The sequence below is a fragment of the Crocodylus porosus genome, unplaced genomic scaffold (genome assembly GCF_001723895.1).
Source record: "Crocodylus porosus isolate Cpor-Errol unplaced genomic scaffold, CroPor_comp1, whole genome shotgun sequence".
Taxonomy (NCBI): domain Eukaryota; kingdom Metazoa; phylum Chordata; order Crocodylia; family Crocodylidae; genus Crocodylus; species Crocodylus porosus.
Genome location: NW_017728947.1, coordinates 56236937 through 56257695, shown reverse-complemented (window position 1 = coordinate 56257695; position 20759 = coordinate 56236937). Strand labels below are relative to the sequence as shown.

The window sequence follows — 20759 nt, the reverse complement described above, 5'->3', positions numbered from 1 at the left end:
ATCCCCCCACATCTTAGTGTCATCAGCAAATTTGAACAGGGTGCTTTTTACCCCCTTGTCCAAGTCACTGATGAAGATGTTGAACGGTGCGGGCCCGAGGACCAAGCCGTGGGGGACCCCACTGCCCACATCCCTCCAAGTTGAAAATGACCCATCCACCACCACTCTGTGTGCGGCCCTCCAGCCAGTTGGCGACCCATTTGACTGTGTGGGTGTCGACACCACAGTCCCGATGCACTTAATTTTCTTTATATCAGTGCCGATGCCAATATCGGACCGATGTATCTACAGATAAGCTAAAAAAATGATTGTTAACTAACGTAACCTTTTTGGAGCCTTTTTAACAAAGGTTATCAAATATAACAAGTAGAACAGGACATAAATGTTTCTTCCTATCTTTCCTAATTATTCAGAATGTGTCTAGTTAATCTACATGTGGCAATGCATCCTAAGGACTTAAGTTTTCATATTTACAAGATATTTCCAGTACCTGCTTCTTCAGTCATACAGTAATTAGATGGCTAAAATGTGTAAGTCCTCCTAACAATTTCCCAGCCATAACACAATGCCATCTTCTTTCCTCAACTCTCTACCCAGAACATTCAGCCCTCTCTCAAAAAAAAAAAAAGCTGTAAAAATAATGCATTTTTACATCACATTTTATGATTGAACAATTCTAAGCCTTATCAGATTAAGGGTTTGAAGGGTTGCTCACTCAGACTTCTGATGAGAAAGTGTTTGTATCTCTGTATGTGCTTAAAGTAAGAGTGTAGCTTGCATAAAATAGCTTCTACTATGCTTGTTTGTATATACTGTGTGACTGCAAAAGTCCCTTCTCAGGTTGTTGTTTTTTTTTCTTTCATGTTTTAGGCTGAAATTACGTGCATCTGACCAAGATAAACTTCTGGTGGATGTGAATAGGAGCCTTTGGGAAGTTATGAGGACCTGCTCTGATGAAGAGGTAATGCCAGCTCTTCCATTCTAAATGTATACTTAGGAAAACTGGAGTGGGCACTGCACATCCTTAAAGAGCCATGGAGTGACAGGAAAAGTGTTTTTGGGTCAAAACTGGCTAAGAGATGGGAAACAAACCTGGAATATACCATATTTGCTCAACTTCAAGATAAGGTGTTTTTCCTCATTTAGTGTAAGAGATTAAGCCCCTTGACTTAGAATCAAGTAAGAGACGGGAGGGGAGACAGGCATCTGTTGCCTGCCTTAAGCCCCCTGCCTCTCTTCCCCCATGTTTTGCCCCACAACCTGCAGGCTCTGCTACTTACCCTTGCACCAGTGCCACAGACCCTGTTCCTGCTCCAGCCTGGGGTTCAGACCATGTGCTTGCTCCAACCTTGTACAAATGGTGACAACACAACAGCTCCAACTCCAGGGCCCAGCCAGAATTACTGCTGCCACTGCTGCTACCTGGCTGGGCTGTGGCCAGAGCAAGCATGTGCTCTGTGTCCCAGGTTGGGGCAGGGATGGAGCCGGTGGCACTGGAGCCAAGGGTGAACAATGGTGGTGGGAAAGAGGGGCAGGGGGGTAGAGGCAGCATGGGTGGAGGTGTAGGGGGACATGGGCCAGTGTCAAGCTGCTTGACCCTACCCTCCCTAATCTGGAAAAGGAAATAGTGGCAAAATATCAAAATTCGGAGGTAATGAAGTTGTTATTGTATTTACTCAAATGTAAGGTGATCCTGAATTTAAGAATACTGTCCAGTAATTAGATTCTATATATGGAAAATGTATACATTTGTTATAATTTTTCAGGTATAGAATCTAATTATTGGAAGTTTGTCTTGAATTTGCCCCCTCCCCCTGCTACAGCAAGGAAAATTGTGGCTGGGGAAGGTCAGGAGGTCCCCTTGCCTTCTGCCCTCCCAACTTCTTTCCCCTGCAGCTGCTCCCTACCAGTCCGTTCCCCTGCTCTCCTTACTGTCAGACCCAGCTCAGACTTTGCTCTGTCTGAGCCTGTGGAAGTAAGGGGCAAATCTGAAACAAGGAACCAGCAAACCCTGACTTGAAATAAATGTACCTGTATTAATTTTTGTATATAGAAAAATTACTATGGGTAACTATAGACTTGGTTAATCCAGAATTGATGCATTTTACTTTTTTTTGCAAACTGCTGCAAGTTTTTCAGTACAGATATTCAATAAACATGCTTTTTTGGAGGCAGTACTTTTGTACCTACTTAGTGCAAGCCATACATGATGATAATCCAAATTCAAACAATTCATAATTTATGATATAGTTCATTGGGCTGAACCCCAACAGAGTCAACAGCGTTTTAAGCCATGGTGACTCCACAGCCCAGAACTGTTTGGTATGCGTGTGTACTCCAGATACCCTCAACAAGGGGTCCATATGCTAGTTAGCCCTCCTTTTTATAACTAAAACCAGGTGTTCTCGTCACAAGTCCTGGGATCCTCCAAAAATATACATGCAGATGAAGTGCAAGGTCTGGCTCCTCTCAAGCAGGGTGGGATCACATGAGTCACATGTGAGGAGCAGCGGTGGGCGACAGACTCTCATTTACACAGACATTGGGTGATGTTTGCTTGACATTTATGGCTGGTGAACAAACTAGAATAACTGGAAATGGGAAAGAAAGGCACTGCTCAGCTGGGGCAGTAATGAAGTTGAAATGCATTCAGTGTACTGGTTCACCATGAGTTGAAGAAGACTTGGCAGTAAAGGGGACTGAGCATAATGGGCACTATAATTTATTCAGATGGGCTGCACTGTACCTCCAGGAACAACTGCCCCCTTTTTTTTTTTTAAGGACCACACACTCAGGCACACATGCGGAAAAAAAAAAGTTCCTAACAGCAATGTTTGTCCACTATGGATCATGTGTTTTATAGAAATGCTCAGTGTGGGCTTCATTCAATCAACTTTACAGTTGGTTTCTACTAGTGAGCACTTGCTAACGATAGTGTGGAAGAAATCAAACTTTGCGTTGTGGTTGAATCAGAACTGACAGAGCCAGCTTTTCTTTATTTAGGGCTATACTGTCTCGAACTCTATAAGTTTACAAACATATTTATATGAAAGACAGAGAAAGAGAAAAAAAATACAGCCTTGGAGAAACAAAACAGTGGCAAATCACACACAGGCATACAGATAGTTTACTTAAAGAAAACATCTGTGGACAGGGTAATATATCAAGACAAAACAAGGCATGCAGGATTCCTTATCTCAGAACATATAACTGAAATAAGCAGTATCAGCACTTCTGGTCTCTGTCTGTTTTCCTAGTCAAGAAGGCCAGAAGCCCGACCAAATCCCCTACCACAATAGGCAACATATTTAGTGAGGTTTTCTTGTATGTGAACATAGGAGGAGGGGCTCTTCTCCCATGCTGATTGGAGGAATAAACCTTATCTGAGGAAATACAGTAAATTAGTTGCGTTCTAGAAAAGATTACAAAAAGATTTTTCTATAAAAGGATGAAAACATTTGGATTGAGAGAGGGACAAGACCAAAGTGTTTAAAATAGAAACTGGTATTGAGTTGGTAGATCAGGATATTCAATGTGATTTGAAGTGACATTCAAAATTAATAAAAGGCAATACTTTTTCACACAAGAGCTCTTTGTGATAGAAGGTTGTTAATGTGAAGGTCTTTATCAGGATTCAGAGAGACAAAATATTTTAATGGACAAAAACTTTCCAGAGCGACCAGTTAAAGCTAACTTTTTTGGATTGAGGTTAATCCAAATTTGAATTATAAGGGATTTAAAATGAGGCTTCTTGTGGACACCAACTATCTTGCATCTATCTATGAAAGGGGGGGTTGCTTTCCTTGAGCTTTTTGGTTTTGATCATGTCATACAGATCCAATATGAAAATTTCTGTTTCTTTTACATGGCCCAGGTAATATAAATCAGAAGTTCCCTTCGTACCAGGCTGTGAAGGGTTGGCTTCAAGGTTATGGCCCAAGCCCCCTGCTCGGACCCCTGTCTGTCCACCTGGGTGAGCAGCTTCTGCTGCCAGCTGTCACAGGTGGGGTTAAAGCTGGGCGGCAGGCCAGCCCTGAGAGAGAAGCAGCATGCTCCGTGCACCCCATCCTGGTTCCATGCTGGTCCGCAGGTTGGGAACCACTGATATAAATAACCAGGGTTTTGTGAGCATTAAGTGTGACCTCATATGTGGCAATCAATATTGTTCTAAGCAGCTCAAATAACAAGTGCAAGCAACTCTCAAAATAAATGAATAAATAAATTGCTCCTTTTGTGTGCTGAAAGTATCTCTTACTCTGACTGAGACATAAGTGCAGGCAGTCCTTGCACTTACGGCAGGTTACATTTCTGGAAAAGGCATTGCAAGTCTAAATTGATTTTCCCATAGAAACAATGTTATAGTAGGGGGTTAAAGTTCCTGACCAAGGGCCTGATGCCCACCTTTTTATAGAAATGACCATAAACACCATATTTAAATCAACTATTTAATCAATTATAAATGATATACACTGTAAAGTAAAAAGCCTTCTAAAGTGTACTATATATAAATCGATTAAACAGGGCAACACAGTAACTAATCACATAAAATTGTATTTAATCAGAAGGTGAAGGAACACCTTCATCAGAGTCATGGAATTCAGAAGGGCTTCTTTGGGGAGACTTAGGGCCACTTGATGGCTTTTTGAGAAACTGATCCAGGGATGTTTGTTTTGCTGCCCTCTCTTTCTCTTTGTAAATTTCCCTGTAGTGCCTTAAGTGCAAGGATCCAGCGCCATAAGTAATAACATGGGTGTAAATGGCAGAGTGCCGCAAGTGCGAATCGCCTTAAATCGAAACGACTTAGTCAAGGACTGCCTGCATAGGTTTTTTTTTAATGTTACTCCATATTTGAATAAATGATTTATAATTTTTGAATCTGTGCAGGTGTACAATGACAATTTTGTTTGGTAAGTAATCTAGCTTGATTTTTTTTTTCTTTTTTTTTAATGGAAACTTTGAATGCAGTTTTGATTCCCTTTGTAACTGTAATATAGGTTGCTACTATACCACTGAATTTGCCCAATGAGCTATTTTACCTTTTCCTTCATCTTGCCTATTCTTCCTATCCATTGCAGCTAAAAAACTTTGGAGCAGAGTTGAACAAAATGAAATCCTATTTTACCAAGAAGAGCAAAGTTTTGGCGCACAATGGGAAAGTGCAATTGTATGGCAAACTGTTGCAGGATATACAGGTAATTTGGTAGTAAAGGGAAAAATACTGTAAGCAATCAGTAGGGATTCCTGGTTTATTTTATTTGTATTTTAAATGTGTATATGAATGTGCAAGTTCTGCATGTACCTATTTTAATGTAAGTGTTCATTTTGTTACTGTAACTTTTGGGGTCAGAAGTTGTCCTTCCGTGTTCTTACACAGCAAAAGTCTGATCTTGGTTTGGACTTTTAGATGCTTCTGGAGTACAAATTGTAAGAAAAAAAATTATATTTACTTGAATCCTAGACAGGTTTTTTTTTTCTCCTCAAACAACATGGTGGGGGGCAAAGTCTTGTCTTGGATCTGAGTACCTGCTTGGGGTGGGTGGTAGCTCAGCTCCAACTTTGGCCCTAGGCTTGGAGCTGAGCTGCCACCTGCCCTGGGCTGGGGTGGCCTGTGGAGTGGGTTAAGGGGTATGTGCCTGAGGGAGTGAAGGTAGACCTATGCAGTGTGGGGTGAGATCCATGTGTGTATGGCTTCAGGAGAGACCGTACAATCTGCCCTCCCCCTGCTGCTTACTTTCTGCTCAAGCTCCTCTGACCTGGCCCAGCCAGAGCTGCTGTTGCTGCTTCTCCCTGGCCAAGGCAGCCACCACTGACTGCCCCATAGCCAAAGCAGAGCAGCAGAAGGTAAACAGTGGGATTACACAGGTTAGGGGTAGAAGCATCAGGATGGTGATGGGGGGGACAGGTGGCAGGGAGGGCAAGAGGGGTTCTGGTCCCTTGCCCCCCCCTCCCAAATTGAATTTTAAGATGACAAATTATAATAAACTTATAATTTTCCATGCATAGAATTTAATTATTGGGAAGACCATATTAAATTTGAAGTTGTCTTAAATTTAAGTGAATGCAGTAGCAATGACAGGCACTGCCATAGAAAGCTTTTAAAGGAGTACGCTGGTGTAAGCCACCAATGAGAGAGATGAAGCATTTATTCCCTTCTGAAGGGCATCCCAGAAAACTGTATATGCCTTAAAGGGTCGAAAGGTTATCATTTGCTTGAGAAAACTATCTTGCTAATGAATTTCTCTCTCAATTTTTCAATCACTTTGCCCAAGAAGAGAAGATGACAGAGGCTGTGTTGTCTGCCATCCTTTGCTTGCCTTGCTATCTGTCATTCTAGATCCAAATATGACAGATTGCACTGGCTTTGGTCGAGCTCCTAGCAAACAAAGATCAGTTCAAGGTTCTAGTAAACTGAGATGTATTTTTTAAATATACCTGTTTTGTGAAAACGCAGTACAGAATATAAATATCCAGTTTTTCCCCTTAGGTCCAATGGGAAAATCTGCATTCAAGAATGGCAAAAGTAGATGAATTTCTTAAGGAGGTGGATAACTGTCGTCTTGCTCTGGAAACAAGTAAGCATTTCAGATCCTGTCTCAAGAATTTTCATTTACCAGTTTGTGGACAGCTCTAATCTGTTGTGAAGGGGTGCAGGTGGAAGGGGGTACAAATAGCAGAAAGACCAGGCAGTAGGAGGGGCTTGTAGTGTGCTTGCCAGCTTGAGCCCCACATGCCATATGCAGTATGTACCCACCCTGACCCCATATGTTGCATGTAGGGTTTGTCTGGGGAGCACACTGCACGCTGTTTGGAGGGGCTGGTAAGGAGCACACACTGCATGGTGCACCTATGCCAGATTGACCCAGTGTGCTAGTTCTGGCACGCAGGGCCAGTCTGTGGGCCCAATCTAGACTGGCCCCAAATCCAGTGTACTGCAGGAGCTGCATGCAAGCACTTGCCCCAGACAGGCCCCCCACCATATGCAGTCCTCACCAGATGGGCCCTATATGTGCATGCAGGGCTGGGGCCATCATGTGCTACATGCAGCAGACAGCACTGCGGGTTGGATGATACAACTCTACAGACTGCGTCCAGCCCACTGATCATATCATTGATGCCCCTGCTGTGCATGGAAACTTAGAAGAAATGTATATGTTTTCTATATATAGAATCCAGTTATTGGCAGATCATCTTAAATGAAAAGGTGTCTTGGATTCAGGTAAATCCAGTGCCCTCTTCAGCTGGGCCAGGAAATGTGACAGGAAAGCACCTGTCAATGCGCTGCTATTAGAAGCCCTGAAAAACGACAGGAGCTAGTCATTTTCATGGCTCTCAACACTGCAGGAGGACAGTGCTGTGTATTTAATGAACATTGCTTACCTTAAAATTAAGTAAATGCATACTTCAGGTATGCGCATAGCCTTTTTTCAGCCTTCAGGCAATACAGTGTACATAACCTTACTTCCAAGTAACTAGCTTTGGTTCTGGGAAGTGTAATCAGTAGCAAATGATTCAGCACTAGTAGCAAAAACTGCCTAGGAGCCTGGCAGAACATTTGGACAAGAAGACTAAGCTGAGCACTGTGCTGACAAAATGACCCTGTTATCAGTGCTTAGGGTAGTTTAAGTACATCTAGAGAAGTCTCACCCTTTGAATGGCAATGTAAACGTAACCTAATTAACCAGTTTTGATTTTAATTTTAGAATTGATTTTTATTTGGTGTGCCAAGAAAAAATTGGAGTGAGTTTCAAAATTGCTGAAATGGGATACATCACAAACAAGACTTTACCCATAAACTTAATACTATCTAAAATTCTGTGTGCTTAATATGTAGCTGCTGGTTTCTTGTCTCATTTGCTCAATTGTCATTTTTACAAAATTGAAGTTCTGTTTTAATACTTGAAAACAATTGAAACCAAAATGTTGAGGGTGACTGATTCAGGCATAGTTTGCATTCTCAAAAGGGGCCCTGCAGTGCCTTAGAGCAGGGGTGGCCAGCCTGCAGCACACATGCTATAAGTAGCCTGGGCAGCTTCTGTGTGTGGCACATGATGGACCAGGGCGGGGATGGGCAGATAGGGCAGGAAGTAGAAAGCAGAGCAGCCAATCGGGCAGGGGAAGGGGGCCAGAAGGACATTTGTGAGGGGATGGGACTAATTTGTTGGACACCTGTCAAAAAGGTTGGCCCCCACTGCCTTAGAAGTGTGTTTTAGATTACTTGTCTAATTCCATCCCAACTATGCAGTTAGTTCAATAAAAGAAATGCTTGCCTTGTGATAGAAGTGTTAGATGACATTCTTTGTCCCCTAGGTACTAACTTGGAAGATTATGGCACAGAGAATGATGATCAATTGTCAGAGTGGAAATCCAGAATCAGAAATTCTGAGAATGGTAATAGGACCAGTCGTATTTGTTATTAGTTCTGGGGTCAGGAACTGTTTAGTGTTTTTGGTTGTTATCTCCTGCATCTACTCCCTAAAGGAATGTAATCACTAGGCTGGTTCAAAAATGACTCTTTCTATTGGGCTGGGAATAGCTATTCACATAAACCATTCCTTTTACATTTTCCTGCCTTTTTGCTGGAAAATAAAAACTCTGATGCAGAGCGAAACACAATACTTACAGGCTACAGTATATTGTTTTCTAAGTGTTGGATAATTATCAACTTCTTGTTGACCATGTAGGAGGGGCAATTACCCTCAGTGGAATTTTTAATTTTAAGAACCACAGCTTCATAACCAAACTGGCTTTTTCATACTGTTTTTTATTCTCTTTCTCATATCTTTTTATTTTTGTTTTTATTTAGAGCTGGTAGATCTCAAAGCCCAAGAAGAGGTGCTTCAAAGGTAGACCATCAAATAGTTTTGTTTTGTTTTTTTAGCTCTTCAAATCCTGTGCACGCAGTCAGGTTCTAGCATTTGTATCGGAGTTATTTGCCTTTCCAGGAACATCTAATCTTGTTGCTGTATTTCCACAGGGATCTGTCAAACCTGGAGGCTGAGAAGCAGCAGGTGCTTGCTGAGATAAAACACCTAAAAAAGAAAACAAACGACTGTCAGGAACTCTTGGAAAGATACAAGTAAGGAAAGGAAAAAGGGTCTTCAGCTTTTGATTTTTTTTTTTAATTGTTTTTAAAGTTGCAGATCAAATAATTTCCTCCCCCAATGATGGTAGTACTAATGTATTAATTTTTGTTATATTTAGATGCCTATCTCCTAGCAATATAGGATTAGCAATAAAACTGCAGTGAATGTAGTGTGCTTTGTAATGGGCTGATTTTAATAATGGCTAACGGGTCACTGCAAAATCTTCACTTTTCCTCTAATAGATTCGTCATTCCCAGCCTTCCAAAATGATTTAGTACTATTCCTTAACAAGACAGACATTTCAAGGTTTCCTGTGGAGCTATATTTTTTTTCCAATTAACACAATATTCCATTAGGAAGTGAAATATCCAGTTGCCATTTAAGTGTTTCTATGTTGGTAGATGGTATACATGCACCTTGTGCTCTGATCCTTTTTGTTTTAGAGAATTAGCTCCTTATTTTGGTTATAACTAAGGTTTTTCTTCTTTAGCTTCACTGAGTGGGAGATCAGTGAATGGAGTGACCACCAGGCAGTTTTCACCTTCCTTTATGATTCTATAGAACTCACTCTCAGGTTTGGACCACCAATAGGTAAATGAAATAAGGAAAAGGTTTTTTCCTTGGCTTTCAAATTTAGCTACATGACAAACTCATTGGATCTGGTTTACATCTTTTGGGTTGAATGGTAGTAGTTACTCCCGCAGGAGAAAAAGAAAACCTAATGAGGAGTAAGAACTTAGACTGTGAGAAGTTAAATGTAATTATGGGTTGAAGGGTTGGTGCATGTACTTTTTAATCAAATGACTGAAACATGTTGGGGAGGGTGACTATATTAGATGTGAAGAAACATGAGGTGTTTGGTAGTTAAATGGGTGACTCTCAGGGCCATCCCGGGGGGGCAGGCAAATCGGGGTGACTGCCCCAGGCCCCACACTTTGGGGGGACCCCGTGGAGCTGGACAGAGCAGTGGCTCCATGTCTAGCTGCTGGCTACCACCCCACCCCCCCAACCGCTGATGCCACCATTACCGATGTCGGCGGCAGCTTCTTCAGGTCCAGGGCTCGTGGGATCGGAGCAGGGTCAGGGCCCTGCATGGGCTGATTTGCCCCGGCCCTGCACCCTGCTCAGGTCGTTTCTGGTGACTGTATTAAGTCTAGCACAGAACAATTATGCATTTGTGTATTTTGTCTCTTTCAGATGGTGCTCTTTTCAATGAAAAGCCCTGCAAAAAGATTGTTGATGTGAGCTTTGAATCTTTGTTGGATGGTAAGGTTCTCAAATGGTGCTCTGTGCCTTGGTTTTGCCTGTTTCTGGGATGAATCTGCATACTCATCTGCAATTAAATTCCCAGACAGTCCAGAAAGATATCCGCTAATGGTGTAAACTGTTTCCCTCTCTTTCTCTTACAGAAGAGAGAGCTCCACTTTCATCACGTCTAGTCAAAAGGCTGATCTTCCAGTTTATTGAAAGCCAGAAATCCTGGCAGGAAAAATGCCCAACATTAAACCATGTACCCCAGGTAATGAAGCTGCTAAATTATAAAGCTGTGAGAAGAGCATGAAATCCCTTCTGCCTAATGCATAGAAACTGACAATTAGAAAAGTAGCTTATTAGGTTTTATTTGTTAATGATCTTACTGTTTAAGCCTTTTCCATAAGGAAAGCAGTCCTAAAGGTTATAGTTCCACTAAATCATTATAAAACATGCAGTAACATGTTTGCTTCTCATCTGAATGGTGACTCTAAAATTGTACTTTCCTCAGTCTTTTCCTTCATGGATTGATCTTTTTTGCTTTCCTGACTAAAGTAAGTTTTTAGTTCTTTCTACTGTTATCAGTCAACAAAATCACATAAAAATTGAGCTGCATTCCTTTCTGGTTCCTACAAAAGAATTGATGATTTCAATCCCAACACTTACTATAGCCTTCACTTAACACCTGTGAATCCCACTGGCAACAGAAAGGTTATACCACCATAATGTAGGGCAAACTTTGGACCGTAGATGCTGTATTAACACTTGAACAATTTTATTTTCAGATCCTACAGTTTAGATCTACAGTTGCATGTATTTTTTCAAAGTAAAACAGCAGGTTAAAATGTCCTACGGTTCACAAGTAAGCTCTAGTGCAATCACTTTTTGTTTGTCCGCTTAGATGCTGCGTGAGGTCTCTCTGGTGGTGTGTCGCTGTCGACTCCTAGGAGAAGAGATTGAGTTTCTGATGAAATGGGGAGGAAAATTTAATCTGTTGAAGACAGAAGTGGATGATACAAAGTGAGTGATTTAAAAATTTAAGCTTCTTTGTAGGTGTTTTGTGATGGAACAGGGAATGTTCACAAAGTATTTTATTCCAGTTGTCTTTATGGAAGCCAGCTGAGACTCTGAACTTCACTTTTCTTACAAAATTGTAACACCTTTAAAATAAATAAATACACCCCTACTATCAGCATAGCTGGAAATAAACAGCTTGAGGATACAGCCCATTTTTCATTATCAGATGATAATCTTTCATCATTCACTACTTTCTCCACTTGGCTTATGCATGCTATTTGGATGCCTATCTCCATACAGAACATTGGCCCAGGGTGAAGCATTATACAGTGACTCAAAAACAGGAGTTCAAGCTTGGTATGAAAACAAAGTAAATCAGCAAACTAAGGATAATCTTAAAATGGCTTCAGTCAGGTGGGGAAAAAAACTACAGTTAAAGCTTATTTTGAGCAAGATAATTCTTCGTATTCCTAGTTCCTACTTTGTCCATAGTGCATGACTGGACCAAGCAGGGCAAGGACTTCTTCCTTTCCAGATTCCCTTTTTTCAAATGTCAGCTGCTGCCTCTGTATCCCCAAATTAGCTCTCATCTCATTGGGAAAACCAGAGAGAAATCAGGCTGTAATTATTTCTGTAATTTCCTTCACAAACATCTTCCCTCATGTCAAAAGCAAACTGAATGGTAGTTCTGTTCCTGAGATATATAAAAAACCTTAGAATTACAGATGTATAGAGAAATTTTATACAGATGTATAAAGAAATAATTTTTAAAAAATTGACGGAAACAAATATAATTTCTGGATCTTTTCCTACCTCATCCTCTCCCATCTTGGGGCAGAATTTTTCTGGTATGAATTTTGACATGTTAAATTTTTAAGCACATTGGTTTATTCTGTGGGGAAAACTTGGGGGTTATAATTAGACTCGTAATGGAAGTAATTCTTCAACTTTACTTGTATAGATGAACTGTTAGTGCTTTTCAGAAATTAAAGGGAGGCTACTAGTTTCTTGAAGACAGACATTCAAAGATATAGTCCTGAGCTAACCTTTTGTTGCATGCATTTTGTTTTCCATTCAGAGTGAAGCTTTTGTTCTCCACTTCTACAGCTTTTGCAAAGTTTGAGGTGATGCTTTCTTTGTCTGCCACTTACCCATCAGCTCCTCTGCCCTTCACTGTCCAAAAACTCATTGGGAATCTTAGGTGAGTAGAACAAGCAGGCCCATGAAGGACTTGAATAATTTTAGCTTCAAAGGTTCAGGACAGGGAGTAAAATTTATACTCTTAGAAGCTCCCCTAATATATTTTTCTTTTTTCCAGCCAAGATGAAATTTCTGCTGTTGTATCTAGTGTGCCACTGGGTACCAACTACCTTCGGAGAATGGTCAAGTTGATTCACCATAAACTGTTCACATAACCGGGGCTTCTGATGATTTACTGTCTTTACACTCACAACTCTAGTCAAACTGGATGTCCTTGCTCTCAGCTTTACAGGAATTTCCAGCTGATTAATTTCAATATTGTTAACTGTGAAACAGAATTTCAGTGTTTTATAGCTTCCTTTAGTGCTTTGAGAATCCAATTTAGCAATTGATTTTGATGTTGTCTAATATTTAAAACACTGGAATAAGATTCCAGTTGAGATGCCAAACTTCTCTTGTATGTCAAAGCATCCTGAGGAAATGGAGAAGGCTCTGGAGAGCCAGGGAGGAAGGATTTCACGTGGCTTTCATAAATCTGTCCTGCTTTTCTCCTTTTTTTTTTCCCCCCTGGTTCTTCCAGTCACTGCTGACTGTGGTTCCTTTCATTGCATTCTGTCACAGGCAAGCTCATGTAACCCCTTTAATTTTGCTTTGGCTCTTGTAAGGGCTTATGTACTGCAGCTGTCTGCATCTTCCAAGGTTTACAAGACAGGAAGTTACTGCCACTAATGTTAGCTTTGTTAACCCCAAGATAATACAGCTAGTTTAATCAATTAGCTGACTAGACTGCCTCCCAAGTCACAGAAATAAAACGTTCCACTGATTCATGAAATTATAACATATAAAATTAAACAACGTGCACACAGCTAGGAATTACCTTTAGAGAAGGTCCCTGTCTCTAACCATCCATTTCTGTAATGTAGCACAATCCAAAGCCACCAGGTTCAAACTGGGAACTTGCCCTTGTGGATCTCAGTATTCTAATTATTCTGTATATAAACCCTTGTAAAATGCAATGTTGTGAGGCACTTACTAAGGCTAAGTTTGGTATACCACAAAGGGACAGGAGAACTATAGATGTAAATAATATGTTTTTGTTTTGTATGTTCAGCAGGTTACCTGGTATAAGGAGATGTTGAAAAATGTTAGATCTATCAGGCAAGGTTCTACTATTGGTCATTCTGTTGCTGCTTGCTTGAAAAACACCTTTTCCTTGGAGAGAAACTCCATGTCGTCTTTCATTAAATAGATAAATCTTCTTCTGCTTGAACAGAATCCCAAACTGAATTTGTTCTTTTTAGCTGCAATATTGGTAGAAATGGCTATAGTAGATCCAGCAAATCCAGTTAAATGTACTCCATCCCACTTAAAGTACTGTGATATGCACTGAACCAAGCAGCTCCTTTAAATATATTTCAGTCAAATTTAATCGTGTTCTTAATTCTTTCATTAACTTCCTAATAATCCTTTTAGTAATTTTAATTAAATTTCTACCCATAGCCTTCTTGCCTTTAAGGCTACTTTATAGCAATTACTGTTTTAAAAAAAACATCATCCATTTATATTTCTTCCAGGTACAGTATTGTTTACCTCCTCTTCCTTTTTTTCCAAACCTTTAGCAGAATAAAGAAATATAGCCTTTGCTTAGCAAACATGGTTGCTTCTTTTAGCTTTAATTTATCTGTTGAATGCTGTGTAGAAGTTGATACATACATTTCCAGAAATTGCTGTCTGAAATCTTTTCTGCCTCCAAAGTTCTTGTAAATGGACTAGAGCGCAGAATGAGTATTGTAGCAAACTTGTACATGGAGACTAAATTCTCCAGTGTCAAGTTAACAAATTTCTGGAATACTTTCTGTATACCTTAGAACGTTTCAATTTAATCTGACTTTGCGATGTAGCAGCCTCCAAGTTGTTGGGAGCTGTTGTGGTTATGGCCTGTTTGTATGGTGTTGAAGGATCTAGCATTTCTCAGCTCTCCACTCTAGGTGCCTGACAGTTTCTATATGTTTGTAAAATATAAGAATTTTAAAAAGTGCTTTCAGAAGTGTAAACACTGAAGTTTTTTATAAAGTTATTTGGGTTTTTCAATTTTCCTTCTATAAGGTAAAAATTAATTAAAAGTTTAATAATTGATATTTTCTCACATTTATCAAATGAAAAAAGAAAATGACTAACAGACACTCCAGGTATTGAATTTGATTTGTCTGAGAAAATACCTACTAACATTGGAATAATTGTTGGTGATCTAAAAAAATAGAGCAATAATATCTGATGACACTTTCGTTTCTCCTGCATATGTTCTTAATCACCTCTATTCCTTATAGAAGACTTTTATAGGAGAATAAATATTTGAAAAGCAGAAAAAAGACTTCAAAACCAAATTGGCAAAGGATTCAGATGTAGCACCTGGTTTCAAATTGATGTCTCCTATTTTTAACCAGCAGAGAGTGCTGTTGCAATACTTCATAAAACATTATGTTGTATGACAGTAAACACTTGTTGGAGATGACATTAATAATCTCAGAAGACTGCCAGATCTCAGATCATGCATTCTGTATTTCTGGAGAAGAGCTGTCATTGTCTGCTGTGGATGTGTGACTTGGCGTTAGAGAAAATATGCACCTACAGAAAACTGAACGCAAGTATGGTGTAAGTAAAGCAGTACCAGTTTTTAAATGTAACTGTTCATAATGGGCACACTTACATCAACTCCTCCAGTATTTTAGGAGCTGATGTTCACAGCATTTATCATTCAAAGGTAATTTTTAGATTTCTTCAAGATTTCAGACTATACCTCTCAAGATCGCAAAGAATTAATGACGTCCACTGAGATAATATACAAGGTCTGTTCAAAAAGTATTGAGACTGAATGTGTATTTGTAGTGCAAAGTATTGGGGGAGGGGGATGGCTTTGTTGCATGTCTGGTCATGTTGGGACTCCTCTGGACCAGTTTGCAGCTCGTAGTGTTTCCCCAGTTTTCTGTGGCCAGTGGCTGAAGTAAGATCGTTTGTGTCTCGCATCCCCTTTCGTTCTGTCAGAGTATCCAGAACAATGCGTGTGCATTACATTTTGCATGAAAATCAGGAAAATGGCAAGTGAAACATCTGAATGACTTAAAATAGCATTTGGTGATGACGCTGTGAGATGTGCAAGATTTTTTGAATGGTGGTGTCCTTCTCTTGATTTTAGAGGAGGACAATCATTGGTCAAAAGTGGTAAGCATTCCAGACGCCCCTCAATATCATGAAATTCTGAAATTGTGGCAGCAGTTTGCAGTTTGGTTCAAAATGATAGGTGATTGACTGTCCAAGAGATGGCAGAAGAAGTTGAAATTTTTCTTTGGTTCATGTCATTCAATTCTAACTGGCGATTTGGGAATGAAACTACCAGAAAAGTGAGTGTCTGACTCTTGGATGTTTTACCATGACAACGCACCTGCCCACTCAGCACAGCTTGTGAAGCAATTTTTAGCTAAATTTTAGCCAAACACTGTATCCCACTAGTGCTGCAGCCTGCATATTCACCTGATATGGCCCGATGTGACTTTTTTCTTCTCTTCTGTCAACTCAAGAAAACCTTGAAAGGAAGAAGATTTTGTGATATGTAAACTAGAAAAAAAATGTGACTGAACAGTTTTTAGCGATTGCACAAATTGCTTATCAAAGGTACTTCCATCAGTGGCAGAAACGTTGGGAGAAATGTGGCTGCAGAAGGAGCATACTTTGAAGCAGATTAAGCTGAAACCCCTGTAAATAAAATATTTTATTTCCTACAACATCAGTCTTAATACTTTTTGAATAGCCCTTATACGTCCTAGAATTATGTTCATTTTCAAGGATACATTCAATTAGAACCCATTTTCCAAAGATTTTCACACACGCAGTTGCACTTCTTAGGTCCATTGTTTAGTCATGGCATTGCATGCACAATTCTACAAAATAAGGGTTAGCAACTTCCGGACCATGCCTGTGCTGGGGCTGAGTAATCAGTTGTACCAGGCCTGGGGAGCTGGAAGCTGTGCCCTTGCTGCTGCTGCTGCTGCTTTTCTCTGCATTCCCTTGCTACCCACCCCTCTTCCCCCCCCCCACCCCAACTAAGGCTGCAGTACAGGCACAGCTTCCAGAAGGGAGCTGTGCTGGGGCTGGAGTGCTGGAAACTATGCCCATGCCACTACTGCTCCTCCCCCTCCACAAACCTACCATGTTGAGTGCAGGTTCTAGCTAAACCATGACTGCATGGGGGTGAGAGGAGTGGGCAGTGAGGAGGAGCAGCAGCATGGAAGTAACTTCCAGCTCCCTGGCCCTGGTGCAGCTCCTTCAGCTGGAAGCTGTGCTCACACTGCAGCTCGTGAATGGAGGCTGGGAGAAGCATCAATGTGGGCCCAATTTCAAGAAGCAACGTGTGGCTCTGGCAGGGGTGCAGGGCAAGCACCCCACTGCTGAGGTGTGCAGAGCAACCCAGACTGGGACCTGGTTGGTCTGGCTTACAGCTTAAAAAAGGTTGCCAGCCCCTGCTATAAAGTATCTGAGAAAATTATAAGCCTCTGCCAGCTTGGGAGTAATTTCTTTGTATAGGTAAATGCAGAAAACATTTAACTCCTATCCATTCTGTTTCCAGTCTTTACACCCCAAGTGAATCAAATTCATACTGGATTAAATTATCTAAGTAGCACATGATTAAGGCCCTTTCATGCTCTGTTATAAATTCTCTGGCTTTCATGTCCCTACCCTTAATTGTCACTGGAAGCTTCTGAAAATCTGTTCATAGGATAGAAGCACTGTAGATGCTGTCTGTTGCTGCTCCTGTGTTATGTTTTTGCCTTTGGTCATTTACATGAGTGCCAAATGAAACCCTGACATAACAGAATAGGGGTGCTTGACCTCGGGCCTGTAAGACCATGTCATCTGGCCCCTGAGTCTCCCTACAGGTCCAGAAATTATGACAGCAGGAGAGCAGTGGCAGCATTAATTGTAGGTCTCTTGCTGTGAAATTTCCAGACCCATGGGGAGCCCCACAGGTCAGATAGCATGGCCCTGTGCACTAGATAATACCAACCCACAGCCAGAGCTGGTGTGTGATGTTGGACCAGCATGTGGTGTCAGGCCCGCAAGTGCAGCTGGGCCAGAAACCTATATCATACCCATGGACTGACCCTGTATGCCATATCCAACCCATGGACTGGCCACTTACCACTTCACGTGGCCCACATGCCAGAAGGTTGAGCATGCCTGCAATAGAGCAAGCAACAAGCATACTGATCTAAATTACTGACAAAACAAAGACAACCTGCTTTGGTATTGGATATACATCTGTCCTGAATAGAAGCTAGAGCAGCACATTTTAACCAGGGCTGTGAGATCCTTAAGGAATACCACTGGTTGTGAGGAGATAAGCAAAGCTCAGTGTCATTAATAAATTGTCTGTAATAAACTAGTTTTCAAATGGGGTGCTGCTCAATTTGCAAAAGGTATGGAGGGGTGCCTCGAGTGTAAAATAGGTTGAGAACCACTGAGCTAGACTAAAAAGCCTAAACTTGCCTGTGCCTCTATTCATTTGGGTCCAGTGCCTCAGGCACTTGGTTTCTCAGCTGCTTTGTTGCTCGCTACATTTTTTTCAGAACCTCATCTTCGTGAAATGCACTGTAATCTCTCTCCTTGCAGCTCCCACTTGCTTATTTTAATTTCACCTGTAGCTATGGAAGCTACTAATATTTTTCTTCAATATAAATCATTATAAATAAAATTAATAATTCATAGGAAGTGTGGAAGGAAAAAGCCTCCCCTCATAAGGGGATACTGCAGTTATCTCTGAACAAAAAACCTGCTTGATATCAAATTCTCCAGTATATCCAATTATTTACGTTTCTGTACTTAAGGCACACAGCTCACTTAATATTCTTAAAACTGATTTATTCATATAAACTAAATTGTATGTGGCACCGTCTCAATCAAAGTCCCAAAGCCCTTAAAAGCATTTTGCAATCCCTCTATTCAGTGAATGCTACCATTTCTCAGTTGAGAGAGATGGTTAGCCATGTTAGTCTGAAGTTGGGCAGAAGGCAGGGTAAGGCAGCACCTTTAAAGACTAATTCAGAGGCATAAGCTTTTGTAAGCAACAGCATCTGATGAAGTAGGCTGTTGCCTTACAAAAGCTTATGGCACATTGTAACCAACCTGCCTGCCTGCCATCTGGTAATGCCACATAATCTCTCTACACTTTACTAGCTACATTCTAACACCAGACCAGCTTCCTTCCTTTCCCTCCCCACAGCCACCTGTCTTTCACCTATTGTCTTCCATGGCCTCTGACAGTGGCGACACGCAGGGAGTGCACATACAGCCCTGAGAGCACTGGTGCACCCCCTCACAGCCAGTGTTCCTGGGTAGGGAGGTGGGGCAGGCAAGAGCGCTAGTGTTCCCTCTGAGGGCACCACTTGGGGAGTGGGGGAACCAGGAGAAGCGGTCCCCCCGCAGCCAATTGTGCTCACTTGGAAGTGCCAGCGGCACGTTGCTGCCACTTGCCAGTTGCAGGGAACTGACTAGCTGGCCCAGTCAGTGACTGGCTGCTGGAGGGACAAGTGCCCTCCCCCACAACTCAGAAGGCACTAGTTGCCCATGGCCTCTGATTCTCACTGCCATGCATTTGCATTTTTCACTGACCTGCATTTTGAATATTGCCTTCTGTCCCACCCAGAAGAACACAAAACAGTACTCCCTATGCCTGAAGAAGATGTTTGTGCCTGAAAGTTTACAAAGAACAATTTTTCCAACTATTTAGTTGGTCAAATAAAAGAGATCACATTTACCCAAAGAACTTTTGTCTTTAAACCAGTTAACTTCCAAGGTGCTACCCTGCCCTGCCTTCCATTTCTAAATGTACTTCCAAATTCCCAACCACACTCTATCCTTGCTGGTTTAAAATAAACCAGACTCCCCCAGCATCCTGGCATGCTGCCTGGGCAGGGCAGAGCTCTCTGCTCCACAGCAGGGCTAGCCCCTCCCCTCTGCTCCCTGGCTGGAGCTCCCACAGAGACTGTAGACACAGCAGAGTCTGCCTGGCTTCCCCCTGCCCTATGCCCCCTTCCCCCACAGCTTGCTGTTCAAGCAGGGATTCTCCCCCCTCCCTCCCATTTCCCACAGCAGGGACCCAGCCCTGCTAGATACTGCTGAGAGGTGTCTCTGTGCATCTCTCTCCAACTTCACTGGGGCAGGCAGACAGCACAGTGACTGCGTAGGTCTATTTGGAGTTAATCAACAGGTCAGCCGGTAAGCTGTTTAAGAAGAGTTTGAAGTAATAGGTCAGGGACAGACATTGCATAAACCATTTGAGCCAAATCAGTTAAGTCTGATACTATATTCAACCAAGTTTATGTGCACTGAACATCTGTTCTGTTACAGGTTTAAACCAGTTTCTTATCACTTAAACCAGTTTATAGCTGTAAGCCACCTGAAGCCCTCCAGCCTGTCTAGAGTAGCTGCTTCCAGCAATAAACTGCTCTTAACCTTTCCAGCCCAGTGACAGCTGCTAGGATGAATAGCTTAGGTGTTGGGTAACCGTCGCCACAAATTTACTGTTCTCTCAGCTTCTAGCCATGGGGTCAGCAAAGTTCAATAATGAGTCTCATGCATCCATGAGACCCTTTTCTTGAATTGGGGATTGACCCTTTTCTTGGGTTAGGAATTGCTCAGATATAAAAGGAAAATGGGCTTATTTTTTGAGCAAGAAAGATAACTAGGTCCTCCTTTCTTTCCCGTCTTCCCTGCTTGCAGCCCATTTCCTCAAGCTAAAGATCTGTTTTCTGTGTTGCAGAGTTTTGTAAATAAATACGTTTGCCTCTTGCCTTACCTCCAAGCCTATACCAAGAATAGCATGAGATAGGCAAGGCCTCATGATCAAAAATTTACTGTGGAAATGGTGCTTTTGTTTATACATGTTTTAATATGGGTGGGTGACGATCAATAAGCAGGTCCTGCAAGCATCAGCACTTATGAAATCGGGCAGTTACCATTTTAAGATGACTCCTGCCAAATGCACAGCAGACAGTTATGTTAAGCAAGATGACTTAGGCCTCAGAATTATAGTTAGTAGATCAGGTTACCTTTTCAGTGTCACATAAGTGTAGGTGCTACGTTACAAACAAGTTAAAGGTTTCTCCCTTTTGTTCGGGTGCTAAAGTGCAGTGGTATAATACAAATAAATGATGA

The 20759-nt window shown here is 41.5% G+C and overlaps 1 protein-coding gene across 1 annotated transcript in view; it reads left to right on the top strand.

The window, feature by feature from the left end:
- The window catches only part of KNL1 (kinetochore scaffold 1), a 54638-nt gene extending 38986 nt beyond the window's left edge, over positions 1-15652 (top strand). The window contains exons 15-26 of the mRNA XM_019551983.1: positions 871-961; positions 5076-5192; positions 6485-6572; positions 8308-8388; positions 8804-8843; positions 8975-9076; positions 9574-9674; positions 10281-10349; positions 10493-10602; positions 11236-11354; positions 12430-12552; positions 12670-15652. Of these exons, the coding sequence (XP_019407528.1) occupies positions 871-961; positions 5076-5192; positions 6485-6572; positions 8308-8388; positions 8804-8843; positions 8975-9076; positions 9574-9674; positions 10281-10349; positions 10493-10602; positions 11236-11354; positions 12430-12552; positions 12670-12766 (1138 nt within the window). The 3' untranslated portion in view covers positions 12767-15652. The remainder of the gene's footprint in view (positions 1-870; positions 962-5075; positions 5193-6484; positions 6573-8307; positions 8389-8803; positions 8844-8974; positions 9077-9573; positions 9675-10280; positions 10350-10492; positions 10603-11235; positions 11355-12429; positions 12553-12669) is intronic.
- Positions 15653-20759: the final 5107 nt, after the last annotated feature.